General features: G+C 46.5%; 1 protein-coding gene and 1 long non-coding RNA gene across 4 annotated transcripts in view; one reads left to right on the plus strand and one right to left on the minus strand.

The window, feature by feature from the left end:
* The window catches only part of FLT4 (fms related receptor tyrosine kinase 4), a 312191-nt gene that overhangs the window by 272471 nt on the left and 19724 nt on the right, over positions 1-19996 (plus strand). For all 3 annotated transcript variants that reach the window (XM_063928527.1, XM_063928526.1, XM_063928528.1), the window contains 3 exons: positions 1041-1152; positions 2668-2767; positions 12337-12442. In XM_063928527.1, coding sequence (XP_063784597.1) covers positions 1041-1152; positions 2668-2767; positions 12337-12442 — 318 coding nt within the window. The remainder of the gene's footprint in view (positions 1-1040; positions 1153-2667; positions 2768-12336; positions 12443-19996) is intronic.
* Positions 12222-19996, minus strand: part of LOC134933382 (uncharacterized) — a 33616-nt gene continuing 25841 nt past the window's right edge. Inside the window, exon 4 of the long non-coding RNA XR_010179685.1 lies at positions 12222-12421. This is a non-coding gene — a long non-coding RNA (uncharacterized LOC134933382). The remainder of the gene's footprint in view (positions 12422-19996) is intronic.

Genomic DNA, 19996 nt, shown 5'->3' on the forward strand with positions numbered 1-19996 from the left:
ACCCCCCATATCCAATCAGGTGAAAGAAGGAGGCAGCTTCGTCTGGACCTGATTGTACAGGATCGGGGTAACTTCCAATCCACCAAAAAGATCACAAATCTGGAACAGCAATTTCTATGGTGTGCTGAGTTAGTGTTGGGTTTACAAACAAGAAAAAGCAGCATTTAAAGATGGCTAAATACTGCATATGTTCTGAGCCGGCCTAAGGGCCACATGGGTTTGGAACTGAAAATGATCAAGGGTCTAATGTAGGAAGCAGAGGAGGTGTGACCAGTGTTGTGTGGGTGTGGCCAGTACCAAATGTCTCCCTAAATCATACTTGCCTACTATCCTGGAATGGCCAGGAGGCTCCCAAAAATCGGGCGGTGCTCCCGGCTCACCCAGTTGAGTCTCCCGGTTGCAGCCCCGACATATCACCTAGCCACCTACTTACAGAGTGAAGTGGACGGTCCGGGCGGCTGATGAGATTGTAGCTGAATTGCACCTTCGTAGCCACGCCCACCACTGTACAATCCCTGTAATCTTTACACTGTATAGAAGGGGGAGTGGCCATAATGACACATTCACCACACACCCTGTACAGCCTCTAATGATGAGTCATGCCCCCACTCCACCCTGTATGTTACATCAAGCCCACCCCCACCACCACTCCTCCGTCACTGCGCCAATTTAACTGCCCCCTACCAGAGGCAACTTTGCCCTAGATACATAAAAGTATAAAAATTGCATAATTTTATGAGGAAAACAGAAGTAGTTCTGAGTGACCGGTTGGACAGTTGATGGCTGATGACCATCATACTGTCATGACAATGGGCCTTTCTTTATGTGGAGGCCTGGAGCTCAATGTGCCCCACTATTAATCTGGACCTGCTTATGTTTTAAAGGCACTTACAGTAAATTGGTTTCTGCGAGTATGATGGATCCATTGCAACACAAATCGTATTTAAAACCTTAAAGTTAGAGTAATGTTTGAATTAGACTCTGATATTCCATTAAGGGCAGGTTACATATACATGCTAATTTATGGCAATTCCCTACAGGCACGCCTGCCTCTGAAGTGGATGGCACCGGAGAGTATATTTGATAAAGTCTACACCACTCAGAGTGATGTCTGGTCCTTTGGGGTGCTGCTGTGGGAGATCTTCTCACTGGGTAAGTGAAGCAATGGGGACTGTTTAATGTCAACTACATTTTTTCCCTAATGAAGCTTGAGCATATTTGCAAGGCTGACTCTATTTAACAGTATGCTAAAAGTCTGGTTCCGCTTTTCCCATTTACTTTCCCATTATAATTCCTTGGACTGAATTATTAAACAGGTTTCAGCGTGAAAGTAAATACCCAGGTGAGGCTTAGCATGCCAAACTTTATTATGCAAAAAAAGTAAAAAAAAATGCTACAAAGCTCAATTTATCACTGTCATGGATGAATAGATTCCTTCAGTTGTGGACAAGAATCTGAAAAACGTAGCAACCGGAAAGAATCTTTAGGCGCCATCATAGAATAATAAAAGCACCTCCTCTTTTAGGGGCATATTTATCAAGACCCACATTTTAGCCCAGATAAGTATCATTTAAAGGGGCAATGTATTTAAAAAAGTTTTTTTAAAAAGGCATGGCTTACGAAATCACATTAGTTCTGGGTTTGGACCCTGCAGAGCTACTGGACATGCATGGCTGTAGGGTCACACATATGCAAGCATTAATTTACTGGAGAAGGATCTGATGGAATCTGAGAGGAGTGAACTCCACCCACTTCTCTGAGGAAGTGGAAGGCAGCAGGCAGTAGTGAGGGGCTTGCAGGAGGCTTGCTCGCAAGGGAGTCCTGGAGATCCAACCAAGACTTAGGAGTCTCAAATGGTCCGAGCGTAGGGAAGCCAGTCCTGCAGCAGAAATCCAAACTAGTGGTAACAGGCTGTTCTCTGGGTCCAGTGTACCACACGGTGATGGTACAACAGCAGCAAATGACAGATTGTGCTGTTGGACTGGTTTGTGAGTTCACATCAGGACTATCTGTTTCCCTTGGTGGTGCTGGTATAGAGCGTACACACTTGGAGACTGCGAGAGACCCAGCCAAGACTTAGGAGTCTCCTTAATGGTCCGGGATGCCCACTAAAGAATTATCTTCATACACATTATACTGGTAAATTGGGATATGTGCATGTACACCATTTTGGAGCATATATAACCAGTAAGCGCTTTCAGACTTTGATTAGTCCTTCACCAGTGGCAGGTATACAGACATCTTATATTGTGTATACAGACCAAGATTCTATTTACTGATCCCATTATTTGTAAACAGTGATTTATAGAAGACCTTATTTTAGATATTGATATTTATGCGATTACTCTATTTGTTATATGTTGTGTGACTTGTTTTATATTAACTGTGGTGCTATTATTAAGTAATATGTCTTGATTACATCATTCTGCCAAATATGTTTATTTATACATTAAAATGCAGCGCAACTCTATTGCTTGATAGCACTAAAATTAAAATACCTCAGTAAAGATGTTATCGATTTCATTTAATTGTTACTGGGCATTAAAGTTGTTGGGCCAAAGGTTGCAATTTTGGTCCAGTTGCCCAATATCGGCTGCATTATATTGTGGCCTGTACTGCACAGAGAGTCTCCCCTCATGGGGTAATGAGTTTATGCTTTCCATACAGGTGCCTCTCCTTATCCTGGTGTTCAGATTAATGAGGAGTTCTGCCAGCGCCTGAAGGATGGAACACGCATGCGGGCACCAGAATATGCAACAACAGATGTGTAAGTCAAATAATCCACTACGTCTTGTATTTGTTAGCCCTGATGACTGTGTCACAAAATACAGTTCACCAGTTCTTTTCTCCGCTGGTCAAAATTATTGTCCATAAAATTATTTTTAAATTGCCAACAATGAGACAATCAAAAACTACAATACATGCCAGAGAAGTGTTTGTAGTGTTCCTGGGAGGCTCCTCATCACATGAGACATAGGGGTATATTTACTAAGATTTGTATTTTTGACGATATCAGCCGAGATCAATCTCGGCTGACATCGGCAGTGTACGAATGCAACTTTCTGAAACAAAACACGGTAATTTACTAAACTACCGTGTTTTGTAAATTCAAGTTCACCGATGTCTAAGTAATTTGCATTGCCGGCAGTGTTTTACGGGAGAGAACAGTAAACCACTGCCGGACTTAACACAGTGAAGTCCGGCTGAATCAGTGAGATCCGTGCAGGGCTTCATTGTGTACAATAGAGAAATAGTTAAAAATCCCCCAAAAATAGCGTGGGGTCCCCTCTCCTAAGCATAACCAGCCTCAGGATCTTTCAACCGGTTCTGGTTGTTTAAATAAAGGGGAAAAAATGCATAGGGTTTCCCCATTATTAAGTCAACCAGCACTGGGCTCTTTGTCCGCTCCTGGTTTCAAAAATACGGGGTACCACAAGAATGACCCCAATTAACCTTGCGGTTAGCCGCAGACCGCAAAACCAGCACTGGGCTCTTTGTCCGCTCCTGGTTTCAAAAATACGGGGTACCACAAGAATGACCCCAATTAACCTTGCGGTTAGCCGCAGACCGCAAAATTCCTATCATAGGCTATAATGGAGCTGCGCTAAGCTCCATTCTAGCTGATGCGCTCCGCCTGATTGACAGCCATGTTTGACCGATGGTCTATTCATTCGTATTTGTGTGGTCAGCAGTGTATCTCAATACGAATGGCCCAAACACTGCCGAGATTTGTGTTTAGTAAATTCCTGAGATCACACTTTGAAAAAAAAAAAAAACTGGAATGAAATCGCGACCTTAGTAAATATACCCCATACAGTATACAGATATTTATCCCCGAAGGACACTGTGTATACTGCTAGCCAAATCTTGTTTCCCAGGGAAAAGTTACAGAGCTCTGCAATAATAGAAGAAAATATCACTGACCATTCCTAATGTGGCACTGAAATGTTATATCACTTAGCAGATCAGCTGGATATTTTATGAACACATTAACCTTGATATGCAATACACTATGAAGTTCCCCAAAGTAATATCAGATTATTCTCTGGAAAAAGAACAATACTTTTGTGACTTGGATATGGCTCATCAAGTTCCAAAATATCATGAAAGCCCAAATTAGTTGACTGCGTTGCCATTTAGATTCATCCAATTTTGGATATTTCATACATGATTTTAAAAAAACACAAAGAAAAAAAATTTGAAAACAATATCACTACCGCCTGATCAATTGATAGATGATCTGAAACAGAAGGTTTAGAACATGGGTCTTCAACCTGTGGCCCTCCAGCTGCTGTGAAACTACACATCCCAGCATGCACTGCCACAGGTTTGCTATTAAGGTATACTAAAACTGAGGCAGGGCATGCTGGGACGTGTAGTTCCACAGCAGCTGGAGGGCCGCAGGTTGAAGACCCATGGTTTAGAACAATCAGGGGCCCGTGTGCACCGCACACACTGCACTCATTATAGAAATGCCACTGACCTATGGGATCCGGTCTGAAGATCGACAGTGTCTAGGTCGACAATGTTTAGGTCGACCACTATTGGTCGACAGTCACTAGGTCGACATGGATGGAAGGTCGACAGGGTTTCTAGGTCGACATGTGCTAGGTCGACAGGTCTAAAGGTCGACATGAGTTTTAAAAAAAAATTTGGGGGGGGGGATTTTTTCATACTTAACGATCCACGTGGACTACGATTGAAACGGTAAAGTGTGCCAAGCGAAGCGGTTGCGGAGCGAAGGCACCATGCCCGAAGCATGGCGAGCGAAGCGAGCCATGCGAGGGGACGCGGTGCACTAATTTGGGATCCCGGTCACTCTACGAAGAAAACGACACAAAATTTTTTTTAAATCCTCATGTCGACCTTTAGACCTGTCGACCTAGCACATGTTGACCTAGAAACCCTGTCGACCTTCCATCCATGTCGACCTAGTGACTGTCGACCTATAGTGGTCGACCTAAACATTGTCGACCTAGACACTGTCGATAAAACGAACCACACCCCTGACCTATGCCCATGTAATGCCCTTGTCCTCCTAAAGTACTGTTAACTCATTTGCTTCTCTGCAAAGCACTATGTTCGGTAGCAGCTATTTTACCTCAGCTGATGTAAATGTCCCCCAGCATTGCTAGAAATTACTGCTGACATTTTATTGGGGGTCCCAGAATTTTAAAACTGGGACATCAGTGTTACATGAAGTTTGTTCTGTCTATGGTTTATTTATAGCCTTTGCTTCATCTTGCTTCATCTGGATGCCAAATGGGGATACGGTCATTAGGTCGACACCACTTAGGTCAAAAGTCATTAGGTCGACCACTATTGGTCGACATGATCATTAGGTCGACATGGTCATTATGTCGACGGTTCAAAAGGTCGACATGAGTGTTTGGGGGTTTTTTTTACAATTTTTGGTCTTTTTCATACTTTATGATCCACGTGGACTACAATTGGGAACGGTAACCTGTGCCAAGTGCAGCAGTAGCGGAGCGAGGCACCTTGCCCGAAGCATGTTGAGCGAAGCAAGCCACGTGAGGGGACACGGTGCACTAATTGGGGTTCCCCGTCACTTTACGAATAAAAAGAAACCAAAAAAAAAGTAAAAAAACCCTCATGTCTATTTTTTGACCAATCGACCTAGTACATGTCGACCTAATGACCCTGTCGACCTATAGTGGTCGACCTAATGACTGTCGATCCAAACGACCCATACCCGCCAAATGTGATAAAACAAGTATAATGTTTTATTTCTACTAACTGTGTTCCCAATAACTTCTTTTTTAAAGTCAACAAATATATATATATTTTTAATCAAAATGACATTTTCCATGCCTCTACTTGGTGTGCTTTAAGAACTCATATAATCTCTAGCTAATGCATTTAGCATACCGATGGACAGGATGCCAGCAATCATGTGACTGACTCCGGAATCCCGACACTACTCGGGAGACTGGCGCCAGAAAAACCAACAGCTGACATCCTGAAGATAAGTAAACTGTTAGGGTTATGGCCTGGGGTGGGGGGGAGTTAGGGTTAGGCACCAGTGGGAGTTAGGGTTAGGCCATACTTACCGACATTCTGGCTGCACTCTGCGGGAGAGAGCAGCCAGGTCGGCTCAACAGACGGGCCGGGTAGCGCTGTGACGTAAGGAGGGGGTGGGCCGGAGGCGGGGCGGGGGTGGAGCAAGGGCGGGATGGGGTGGGGTTGTGGTGACACCTCCTTTAAGCCACGCCCCCACTCTGTAATGCCGCGATCACGGGCATTACACTGCAGGGGGCGTGGCTATGATGACGTGATTCAGCAAGAATCGCGTCATCGATTGCCCGGACCGCCCACTTTACACACAAAGTGGACGGACGGGCAGGGGGGACCCCTCAAATCGGGAGACTTGCCTGCTCTTCCGGTGGGCCGGGAGGGTCACCCGATTTTCGGGAGCCTCCCGGCCATTCCGGGAGAGTAGGCAAGTATGGGTTAGGCACCACCCCTGGGGAAATTAGTCTAGCCGCCACCCCTGGAGGGTTAGGATTACGGTAGGGGAGAAAGGGTAAAAATACCCCTTCCGACGTCGGGATCTTCAATGTTGAGACTGTACCTCTTAAGTCAGTCATGAGTCCGCATGGTAAGAAAATGACAGTTCCAAGTTCTAGATATCCAGGGTACAAACAAGGACACGTAGGAGACCTACATGTGGATTATAACTAATCCGAACTGTATGAAATAAGGAACATAAAAGGGAACAGGTAATGTATAGCTAGAAAATAATGGTCCCACTGCAAAGCATTTGAAGAGAACCCACCCCGGACCAGTTCTCAAGTAATACTGTGTAATGCCACTTGTTCTGGAAATTTTGCAGAATATTACGTTTTAGTAAATGTTCTGGAAATAATAGATATTATAGCATGTTTTATCCTCCAGGCATTTTTTTCTTAAATTTATTATTTTTATTGGTTTTAGAAAACAACAGTTCTCCAAGCATTACTTCTATTTATTTATTAACAGTTACTTATATTGCACCAGCATACATACTTACCAACTGTCCCGATTCCAGCGGGACAGTCCCACTATTCAGACACTCTCCCACTGTTCCATCCACAGGTAGCAGTGTCCCGAAGGCAGGGGGACAGTTGGGGGATCCTTTGATCAGCAGCTGCCAGGGTTGGACTGGCCCACAGGGGTACAGGGGAAACCACCGGTGGGCCCCACTGACTTTTTGGGGTGGCGCCCCTCTTCCTCTCCACTATGGATCAGGTTCCAGACTGTGCACTTGAAGTTTACATTATACATGTTACCTTATACTGCACAGGACTATGGTGTATTACTCTGATACATTATCATGCATGCATTAGCCGTATTTACTATATATATTTATCAAGGAGCCCAGCACATGCACTCTCTCATGGTTAGGCAAAGCATTGTGGCTTCAGGAGACTGGCCACACCTCTAAACATGGGCCCCTACCATTGCAATATCCCGGTGGGCCCTGTATGCCTCAGTCCGACACTGGCAGCTGCTCTGCTATGCAAAGCAGCGAGCGATCGCTGGCGGCATCTATTCAGTGCAGGGAGGTGAGCCGCCGGATGCCCAGCTGCCGGGGAGCGCTGGGCACGCCCTCAAATGATGGAAAACAGGCCTGTGTCATGAGGCCACGCAGGGCCATCTTAACAGCAGTGTGGGCCCCTGGACAAAGCAATACACTGGGGCCCCTACCCATCCTCCATGGGTGGGGGTTGCTATCAGTGGCAGTTTTGATGTCCCGCGGGCGGTTGGCGGTGTTCTATATTCCGCTCAGCATGTAGGACCTGGAGCAGTAATTTCTGCTAATTACTCCTTTACTGCACAGATGGGGCAGGAGGGAGAACACTAAACTGTAGAAGGTGGCATTGGGCTGAATGAAGGGGCCCGATACATGACTTCCAGGGTGGTATGGGGTGTTTAATATGTAAGGGAGGGGTGGAGAGTGGAGTGGGCTTAATTTTCATCATTTTCTAGTGGGAGGGTAGCTTGCTTGAATGCAGATATCTCAAGTTCCTGGAAAAAGATTTCTTAGCTTTGCATGGGATAAAAAATTAGAGTGTCTCACCTGTCAGCAGTGGCGTAACTAGAAATTTTTCTCCCCCAAGCCAAAAAATTATTCGGCGCCCCCCCCCCCCATCCCCCATAATTGGCACTATTAAAGGGACAAACATGCGCGTGCGCTGCAAAAAGGGGGCGTGGCTTCATTGGAATGGACATGGCTTTGCATAAAGGTGCGTGGCATTGCAGGAAAAGACTACCTTATACTCCAGTTTTGCAACCTGCATGCCCAGACGTTGGCCACCACAGGAAAGAAAAATAATCCTGATTCATGCCCCTTACATTATTTGTCATTTTTCCTCCTTATAGTTGATAAAGCTAAATATTTATCTTATATAAAACCCATTATGAGGTCTAAGAACACTGTACGCTATTCACGTATGGAGTACCGTAAGGGTATGCTCGTTGCGTAGCAATCGCTTAGCCGTAGTCGAGACGCTCAAGCGTCACGTTCGCTCACGGCCAAGAGATCACAGGCAGGCACGCTATTGGCTGCCGTCTAACGTAATGATTCGCTATAGCGTAGCGGACGCTCGGGACCACGAGGAGATCACCAGCGGCGCTGACGCTCACAATGTTAAACCTTTATATCTAAACCATAAACAGTATATTATGCAGTAAAACCTTAATGTAGAAATAGGGTGTAGATGCAACCTAGTGTAACCTTATTAACTTAAAAGCTGTTCGAGCGTCACCGACGCTCTGAGAATACTAAACACTATAAGAAATACACAGATACCTGGGCTTAGGGTCCAACGCCTAATATATATATATTATGAATGATATACTTGCAAAAGAATTAACACAATACAAGTCATACACTACAATATAACATAGACTACCTAACCAGATAACTACACAGGAAATACAATACAATACAATTACGTTTTAAGGGAAAATAAGAGAGAAAGAGGAGAAGAGAGAGAGAGAGAAATGGCCCACAATAACAGTAAGAACAATATGGTTGCGGAGAAACACTTACGCACAAGGGGAAACGATCGCATGCGCCTCTGGACATCCAGCTCCCGATTTTCAGCAATGATAACCGTTGAAGAGTGAGCTGGATGTGATCGGCTTGTCTATTTATGCCCCACACACAATACAATTCAATGGTCCCTACAATCTCATTGTTCATTGGACACAGGAATTCGGCTTCGCACTATAACAAAAGGTCATGGGTTGATTCATACAGGTGGGCTGTGGCTACTTCCAACTGTTCAGGTGGGCGGGATACTGGGTTTCCCGCCGCATGGCTAAGTAAGAGTAAATAATAGTAAATGGACATAAACTTCTTATGTCCATAACTATTCGCACGAGCGATTAATCCGCTCCAAACCAACACCGGAATATTGCTCTTTAAATGTTCTTCCGATGGATACTAAACACCACTGTATGACTCCTGTTAGACCCTTCGTACAATACAAAGAGGGATCCCTCTGTCCAGGAACATTCTATATTAACTAAACTTTCAGAATCTATCAAAGGGACCCTGATCTACAAAATACACTATATAGTTAAAATATGTAACGATTGAGTCGCACGCTACGATCACATAAACTCTACCGTAAATACGCATACCGTGCGCCTGCGGGTGCCCGCGACTGTGAGTATGCGCACGCACGGGAGAGCGTACGCATGCGCAGTGCGGACGTGTATGAGGTGCAAATATGGCAGTGTGTATAGAGATATTTTTCTGACTTTGACATAGTAATGCCCAGTATACATTATGCCACATACTGCAATGGCCCTTAGACATTATGCCACACACAATAATGCACATGACACAATATGCACACACCATAATGCCCCCGACACATTATGCGACACACCGTCATGCCCCCGACACATTATGCCACACACCGTAATACCCCCAAAACATTATGACAGGAATCGCAATGCCCGTTATACATTATGCTACACACTGCAATGCCCCTGATACATAATAGCACATACAATGCCTGTGACACATTATGACACACACACTGCAATGACCCTGAGACATTATACCACATACCACAATGCCCCGTGATATAGTATACAACACACCGTAATGTCCTACACATACCACAATGCCCGTTATACCCTATGCCAGACACCGCAATGCCCATTATACATTATGCCACACACTGCAATGACCCTGAGACATTATACCACATACCACAATGCCCGTGATATAGTATACAACACACCGTAATGCCTGACACATTATGACACACACCGCAATGTCCGTGATACATTATGCCACACACTGCAATGACCCTGAGACATTATACCACATATCCCAATGCCCGTGATATAGTATACCATACACCATAATGCCTGTGACACATACCGCAATGCCTGTTATACCCTATGCCACACACCGCAATGCCCGTTATACATTATGCCACACTGCAATGCCCCTGAGACATTATACCACATACCACAATGCCCGTGATATAGTATGCCACACACCGTAATGCCTGTGACACATTATGACACACACCGCAATGTCCGTGATACATTAGGCCACACACCGTAATGCCCATTACACATTAAGCCCTACAGTAAGGCTTCTAATTACTTTTAAATTACCTGCTCGTTGCCAGGGGTTTCATGCTCTTGGTTCCATGCACGGTGCCAGGGGTTTTCATGCTCAGGGTGTCATGCTCGTTGCCAGGGGTTTCATGCACTGGGTTTCATGCTCGTTGCCAGGTGTTTCATGCACTGGGTGTCATGCTCGTTGCCAGGGGTTTCATGCACTGGGTGTCATGCTCATTGCTAGGGGGTAGTGCTTGTTGCTAGGGCTGTGCTCCCAGTGCCACATATGTCCTCAGTGCCAGATATTCCCCCACGGTGCCAGGTACTCACATGCCCCCAGTGCCAAATATAGCCCCCCCCCATGTGCCAGGTACACATATACCCCCCCAGTGCCACATAAGCCCCCAGTGCCAGATATTCCCCCACAGTGCCAGGTACTCACATGCCCCCAGTGCCAAATATAGCCCCCCCCATGTGCCAGGTACACATATACCCCCCCCCCAGTGCCAGGTACTCACGTGCCCCCAGTGCCAAATATAGCCCCCCCATGTGCCAGGTACACATACACCCCCCCCAGTGCCATATATGCCCCCTCAGTGCACATATGCTCCCCCAGTGCGTGCCCCCGCTCCCCCGCTCTCCCCCTGTTTTGTGTTGGAGGGACACGGAGGGCACAGCGCGCGCCTCTCCTGTGTCCCTCCTGGGTCTCTGGCGGGTCTGTTAAAGGAAGTGCTGGTTCGTGAGCCAATCGGAGCTCGCGAACGGCACTTCCTTTATTAGACCCACCGGAGACGCAGGAGGGACACAGGAGAGGCGCGCGCTGTGCCCTCCGTGTCCCTCCTTACAGCAGGGAGGGTTAGTGAGAACAGATTGACATGCGGACGCTCGTCCGCATGTCAATCTGCGCTAAATCAGTGGTAGCGCCCCCGCAGCCCCTCGCCCCCAAGCCACCGTAAGGGCTGCGGGGGCAGTAGTTACGCCACTGCCTGTCAGGAAGTTCTGGGGAATTAGGGATCAGAGTTCAGGAGCCAGAGTAATCCACCAACAAATACATAAAACTGCATATTAGGAGTGTGGAGCTTGAGCAGGGACCAGCTGCTTTAAGGCTGATGTCTCTGGTTCTGGGCATAGTAGAGACAAGCTGCTAGTGTCCATCGAAAGGGGAGGAGAGTCCCAGCTTTTGAAATGTACCCTCAGAAAAACTCTAAGTCATACAGAGCCTGAGATATCTGGCTGGGAAGAGCAATTAACAGGCTTGGATGGGAACCACTGCTTTGAACTCGGATATCTCTGGTTCCCTAGGGCTGATTTTCAAAAATCTGGTACCCCTGGAAAGAGGGGAACCTCAGCTATCAGCCTAGGGTCCTTATACTCCTGGGGCCCTTGGGCAAGAGCCCATTGAGCCCATATGAAAAGACGGCCCTGAGGCCACGTCTACTCTGTAGAGGGCACACACCCTCCCACCCGAGGCCACACCCCTTTTCTGGATTGCGCACAGATTTGCCACACAAGGGTCCCGGGTGTCTATGGGCAAAAGTTGGGAGGTATGAGTATAGTCCATTGCACATTACATTTGGGAACAAAACAGTAATAGAACAAGACTCGGTAATAACAAACAGACGAAGAGGTGAAGGGCCCTGCTCACAAGTTTACTGTAGATTATAAAGTATGATGATTAGTAGTTCAGCCCTGGCTAATTGTATAAAGTGAGGAATATGTAATCTGACAGAGATTTTCTTGCAGGTACCGTATCATGCTCAGCTGCTGGCACGGAGATCCCAAGGAACGGCCGATATTTACTGATCTGGTGGAAATCCTGGGTGACTTGCTACAAGAGAATGTACAACAGGTATCAGGAACGGGGCTGCTTATTTAGTTCATTACAGAAAAACCCTAGTTGTAAATAGAAGTCCTTAGAGCAGAGATTTTCAACCTTTTACAACTCGCGGCACACTGAACAAGATTTAAATATTGCCAAGGCACACTCAAATAATAAGAATTTACTTACCGATAATTCTATTTCTCGGAGTCCGTAGTGGATGCTGGGGTTCCTGAAAGGACCATGGGGAATAGCGGCTCCGCAGGAGACAGGGCACAAAAAAGTAAAGCTTTACTAGGTCAGGTGGTGTGCACTGGCTCCTCCCCCTATGACCCTCCTCCAGACTCCAGTTAGGTACTGTGCCCGGACGAGCATACACAATAAGGGAGGCATTTTGAATCCCGGGTAAGACTCATACCAGCCACACCAATCACACCGTACAACTTGTGATCTAAACCCAGTTAACAGTATGACAACAGAAAGGGCCTCTTAAAGATGGCTCCTTAACAATAACCCGAATTAGTTAACAATAACTATGTACAAGTATTGCAGATAATCCGCACTTGGGATGGGCGCCCAGCATCCACTACGGACTCCGAGAAATAGAATTATCGGTAAGTAAATTCTTATTTTCTCTATCGTCCTAAGTGGATGCTGGGGTTCCTGAAAGGACCATGGGGATTATACCAAAGCTCCCAAACGGGCGGGAGAGTGCGGATGACTCTGCAGCACCGAATGAGAGAACTCCAGGTCCTCCTTTGCCAGGGTATCAAATTTGTAAAATTTTACAAACGTGTTCTCCCCCGACCACGTAGCTGCTCGGCAGAGTTGTAATGCCGAGACCCCTCGGGCAGCCGCCCAAGATGAGCCCACCTTCCTTGTGGAGTGGGCTTTTACAGTTTTAGGCTGTGGCAGGCCTGCCACAGAATGTGCAAGTTGAATTGTGTTACAAATCCAACGAGCAATCGACTGCTTAGAAGCAGGTGCGCCCAACTTGTTGGGTGCATACAATATAAACAGCGAGTCAGATTTTCTGACTCCAGCCGTCCTTGCAATGTATATTTTTAAGGCTCTGACAACGTCCAACAACTTGGAGTCCTCCAAGTCGCTAGTGGCCGCAGGCACCACAATAGGTTGGTTCAGATGAAATGCTGATACCACTTTAGGGAGAAAATGCGGACGAGTCCGCAGTTCTGCCCTATCCGAATGGAAGATTAGATAAGGACTTTTATAAGATAAAGCCGCCAATTCAGATACTCTCCTGGCAGAGGCCAGGGCTAGTAACATAGTCACTTTCAATGTGAGATATTTCAAATCCACCTTTTTCAATGGTTCAAACCAATGGGATTTGAGGAAATCTAAAACTACATTTAGATCCCACGGTGCCACCGGAGGCACCACAGGAGGCTGTATATGCAGTACTCCCTTGACAAAAGTCTGGACCTCAGGGACAGAGGCCAATTCTTTTTGGAAGAATATTGACAGGGCCGAAATTTGAACCTTAATGGATCCCAATTTGAGACCCATAGATAATCCTGATTGCAGGAAATGTAGGAAACGACCCAGTTGGAATTCCTCCGTCGGAACCCTCCGATCCTCGCACCACGCTACATATTTTCGCCAAATGCGGTGATAATGTTTCACGGTGACTTCCTTCCGTGCCTTAATCAAGGTAGGAATGACTTCTTCTGGAATGCCTTTCCCTTTTAGGATCTGGCGTTCAACCGCCATGCCGTCAAACGCAGCCGCGGTAAGTCTTGAAAAAGACAGGGACCCTGCTGTAGCAGGTCCCTTCTCAGAGGTAGAGGCCACGGTTCGTCCGTGAGCATCTCTTGAAGTTCCGGATACCAAGTCCTTCTCGGCCAATCCGGAACCACTAGTATTGTTCTTACTCTTCTTTGCCGTATGATCTTCAATACCTTTGGTATGAGCGGCAGAGGAGGAAACACATACACTGACTGGTACACCCAAGGAGTTACCAGTGCGTCCACAGCTATTGCCTGTGGATCTCTTGACCTGGCGCAATATTTGTCCAGTTTCTTGTTGAGGCGAGACGCCATCATGTCTACAATTGGTCTTTCCCAACGGTCTATTAACATGTTGAAGACTTCTGGATGTAGACCCCACTCTCCCGGATGAAGATCGTGTCTGCTGAGGAAGTCTGCTTCCCAGTTGTCCACGCCCGGGATGAACACTGCTGACAGTGCTATCACGTGATTCTCCGCCCAGCGAAGAATCTTGGCAGCTTCTGCCATTGCATTCCTGCTTCTTGTGCCGCCCTGCCTGTTTACATGGGCGACCGCCGTGATGTTGTCCGACTGAATCAACACCGGCTTTCCTTGCAGGAGAAGTTCCGCCTGGCTTAGAGCATTGTAGATTGCTCTTAGTTCCAGAATGTTTATGTGAAGAGACTTTTCCAGACTCGTCCATACTCCCTGGAAGTTTCTTCCTTGTGTGACTGCTCCCCAGCCTCTCAGGCTGGCGTCCGTGGTCACCAGGATCCAATCCTGAATGCCGAATCTGCGGCCTTCTAATAGGTGAGCCTTCTGCAACCACCACAGAAGTGACACCCTTGTCTTTGGTGACAGGGTTATTCGCAGGTGCATCTGCAGATGCGACCCTGACCATTTGTCCAACAGATCCCTTTGGAATATTCTTGCATGGAATCTGCCGAATGGAATTGCTTCGTAAGAAGCCACCATTTTTCCCAGGACTCTTGTGCATTGATGTACTGACACTTTTCCTGGTTTTAGGAGGTTCCTGACCAGATCGGATAACTCCTTGGCTTTTTCCTCTGGAAGGAAAAACTTTTTCTGAACCGTGTCCAGAATCATTCCTAGGAACAGCAGACGAGTTGTCGGGATTAAATGGGATTTTGGAGTATTCAGAATCCACCCGTGTTGTCTTAGCACCTCTTGAGATAGTGCTAAAGCTGTCTCCAGCTGTTCTCTGGACCTTGCCCTTATTAGGAGATCGTCCAAGTATGGGATAACTAATACGCCTTTTCTTCGAAGAAGAATCATCATCTCGGCCATTACCTTGGTAAAGACCCGAGGCGCCGTGGACAATCCGAACGGCAGCGTCTGAAACTGATAGTGACAGTTTTGAACAATGAACTTGAGGTACCCCTGGTGTGCGGGGTAAATCGGAACGTGTAGATACGCATCCTTGATGTCCAAGGATACCATAAAGTCCCCTTCTTCCAGGTTCGCTATCACTGCTCTGAGTGACTCCATCTTGAACTTGAACTTTTTTATGTAGAGGTTCAAGGACTTCAGATTTAGAATAGGCCTTACCGAGCCATCCGGCTTCGGTACCACAAATAGAGTGGAATAATACCCCTTTCCTTGTTGTAATAGGGGTACTTTGACTATCACCTGCTGAGCGTACAGCTTGTGAATGGCTTCCAACACCCTCTCCCTTTCGGAAGAGACGGTTGGTAAGGCAGACTTCAGGAAACGATGAGGAGGATCCGTCTCTAATTCCAACCTGTACCCCTGAGATATTATCTGCAGGATCCAGGGGTCTACCTGCGAGTGAGCCCACTGCGCGCTGTAATTTTTGAGACGGCCCCCCACTGTCCCCGAGTCCGCTTGAGAGGCCCCAGCGTCATGCTGAGGTTTTTGCAGGAGCCGGGGAGGGCTTCTGTTCCTGGGAAGGAGCTGCCTGTTGGTGTCTCTTCCCTCTTCCTCTGCCTCGTGGCAGGTACGACAAGCCCTTCGCTCTCTTATTTTTGTAGGAGCGAAAAGGCTGCGGTTGAAAGGTCGGTGCCTTTCTCTGTTGGGGAGTGACTTGAGGTAAAAAAGTGGATTTCCCGGCAGTAGCCGTGGCCACCAAGTCTGATAGACCAACTCCAAATAACTCCTCCCCTTTATACGGCAAAACCTCCATGTGACGTTTTGAATCCGCATCGCCTGTCCACTGTCGTGTCCATAAGGCTCTTCTGGCTGAAATGGACATAGCACTCACCCGAGATGCCAGTGTGCAAATATCCCTCTGTGCATCACGCATATAGATAAATGCATCCTTTATTTGTTCTAACGACAGTAAAACATTGTCCCTATCTAGGGTATCAATATTTTCAATCAGGGATTCTGACCAAACTACTCCAGCACTGCACATCCAGGCAGTTGCTATAGCTGGTCGTAGTATAACACCTGCATGTGTGTATATATTCTTTTGAATAACTTCCATCTTTCTATCTGATGGATCCTTAAGTGCGGCCGTCTCAGGAGAGGGTAACGCCACTTGTTTGGATAAGCGTGTGAGCGCCTTGTCCACCTTAGGGGGTGTTTCCCAGCGCGCCCTAACCTCTGGCGGGAAAGGGTATAATGCCAATAACTTTTTTGAAATTATCAACTTTTTATCAGGAGCAACCCACGCTTCATCACACACGTCATTTAATTCTTCTGATTCAGGAAAAACTGTTTGTAGTTTTTTCACACCATACATAATACCCTGTTTTACGGTATCTGTAGTATCAGCTAAATGTAACGTCTCCTTCATTGCCAAAATCATATAACGTGTGGCCCTACTGGAAAATACGTTTGAATTTCTACCGTCGTCACTGGAATCAGTGCCCGTGTCTGGGTCTGTGTCGACCGACTGAGGCAAAGGGCGTTTTACAGCCCCTGACGGTGTTTGAGGCGCCTGGACAGGCATTAATTGATTGTCCGGCCGCCTCATGTCCTCAACTGACTGTTTAAGGGAAGATAAACCATCACGTAATTCCACAAATAAAGGCATCCATTCTGGTGTCGACCCCCTGGGGGGTGACATCTGCATATTTGGCAATTGCTCCGCCTCCACACCAATATCGTCCTCATACATGTCGACACCACGTACCGACACACACCGCAAACTCACAGGGAATGCTCTAATGAAGACAGGACCCACTAGCCCTTTTGGGGAGACAGAGGGAGAGTCTGCCAGCACACACCACAAAGCGCTATATATACAAGGGATATCCTTATATTAAGTGCTCCCTTATAGCTGCTTTAATATATATATATATATAGCCATTAATGTGCCCCCCCTCTCTGTTTTACCCTGTTTCTGTAGTGCAGTGCAGGGGAGAGACCTGGGAGCCGTTCTGACCAGCGGAGCTGTGACAGAAAATGGCGCCGTGTGCTGAGGAGATAGGCCCCGCCCCTTTTTCGGCGGGTTCTTCTCCCGCTATTTTTCCAGTCAGGCAGGGGTTAAATATCTCCATATAGCCCCTATGGACTATATGTGAGGTATTTTTAGCCTTGTATAAGGTTTATATTTGCCTCTCAGAGCGCCCCCCCCCAGCGCTCTGCACCCTCAGTGACTGCCCAGTGAAGTGTGCTGAGAGGAAAATGGCGCACAGCTGCAGTGCTGTGCGCTACCTTATGAAGACTGAGGAGTCTTCAGCCGCCGGTTTCCGGACCTCTTCACGCTTCAGCATCTGCAAGGGGGTCGGCGGCGCGGCTCCGGGACCGGACTCCACGGCTGGGCCTGTGTTCGATCCCTCTGGAGCTAATGGTGTCCAGTAGCCAAGCAGCAAATCCACTCTGCATGCAGGTGAGTTTACTACTTTCCCCCTAAGTCCCACGTTGCAGTGATCCTGTTGCCAGCAGGACTCACTGTAAAGAAAAAAACCTAAACTAAACTTTCTCTAAGCAGCTCTTTAGGAGAGCCACCTAGATTGCACCCTTCTCGTTCGGGCACAAAATCTAACTGGAGTCTGGAGGAGGGTCATAGGGGGAGGAGCCAGTGCACACCACCTGACCTAGTAAAGCTTTACTTTTTTGTGCCCTGTCTCCTGCGGAGCCGCTATTCCCCATGGTCCTTTCAGGAACCCCAGCATCCACTTAGGACGATAGAGAAATAATGGTGATGCATGGTGCAGTTGCGTGTCCTAGGATGTCATGTCGCAGCTTCTCCATAGGTAACGCCTGAGCCACATCTGAGAAAGCCAGAAGAGCCCAACACTGCCCGGGCGCAAAATTAGAACTGGCTCTGCAACCACTAAACCCACCAGTACTGATCGATCCAGGGCCTCAGTAGCGGCAAAACACTGACAGGCCTGGCTGTGCTTCTATGGAGGCACACCTGGAGACTGCTCAGGGCACACTAGTATGCCACGGCACAGTGGTTGAAAAACACTGCCTTAGAGCCATGTAATTGGCGGTTTGTGAGCTAAGTGCCATTATACAGGGCTTAGTTACAATGTCCCCCTATTCATAGCAAAAGCAGGAATGACAAGAAAATAAATACAAAGCTAGGACTGTTTTGAATGTAATACTATTGTCATTCTATTGTAAATCCTTGTAAATCCAGGCAGATGCAGGAGGCAGCTTTAATAAGCTTTGAAAAACTGCCACTCGGACAAGAGAGAGACCTTGTGTTTTGCCAGAAAGCTTGCACTGCAGTGGATTGACGGAGAAACACAAGTTGTAACACGGAGTACGATAGACAAAATACTGTATACTGTAGCAAATCCAACAATTTAGAAATTATTATTATTAACAGTTATTTATAAGGTGCCAGCATATTCTGTTGCACTTTACAATAGGGAACAAAACATTAATAAGAAAACTGGATAATAACAGACAAAGAGGTACAGATGTGTCCACTTGTAACTTTGGGCCTAATTCAGACTGGATCGCTGCAGCGGCAGCGATCGCAGTCTGAAGCCCTTTGCCCAAAGAGTTAGCAATTGGGCAAAACCATGTTGCACTGCAGATGGGAAAGATGTAACATGTGCAGACTCAGAGAGAGTTAGATTTGGGTGGGGTGTGTTCAAACTGAAATCCAAATTGCAGTGTAGAAATTAAGCAGCCAGTATTTACCCTGCACAGAAACAAAATAACCCACTTAAGTCTGACTCTATCTGCACGTTACATCTGCCCCACCTGCAGTGCAACATGGTTTTGCCCAATTGCTAACTTTTGGGGTTTACTAACAAACCTGAATAACCCCAAAGCACCAGCCAATCAGCTCCTAACTGCCATGTTACAGGCTGTGTTTAAAAAATGATAGTTAGGAGCTGGTCGGCTGGTACTTTATCTCCGTCCACTTTATCTCTCTCCAATGCTTAGTAAATAGACCCCAAAGTTACAAGTGGATACATCTGTAACAGCTCATAAGATTACAATCAATGGGATAAATAACTTATAAATAATATTGAACTTATATATAACTAATTTACTGTCAAATCATCTGAAATGGGAAATGAGATTTGAAAGAAGACACGTGAATGATTTTGCGCTAACGTATACTTCATGAAGGCGTTATGGCTGGTGTAATAACTGTGCTCCAATAAGTACACAATGAGCCGGGAATGTGTAGTGTAGCTACTTTTTTCGTCTTCTAAAAGTAACGCTTTGTAAACCTGGGAAATGAATGCAAAATACAAATGATTCTGACAAGGAACAACAGAAAAACCTATTACATTCCGATCTGATATATACAGGTTGAGTATCCCATATCCAAATATTCCGAAATACGGACTTTTTTGAGTGAGAGTGAGATAGTGAAACCTTTGTTTTCTGATGGCTCAGTGTACACAAACTTTGTTTAATACACAAAGTTATTAAAAATATTGTATTAAATGACCTT

This window comes from Pseudophryne corroboree, chromosome 6 (genome assembly GCF_028390025.1).
Source record: "Pseudophryne corroboree isolate aPseCor3 chromosome 6, aPseCor3.hap2, whole genome shotgun sequence".
In the NCBI taxonomy this organism is placed as follows: domain Eukaryota; kingdom Metazoa; phylum Chordata; class Amphibia; order Anura; family Myobatrachidae; genus Pseudophryne; species Pseudophryne corroboree.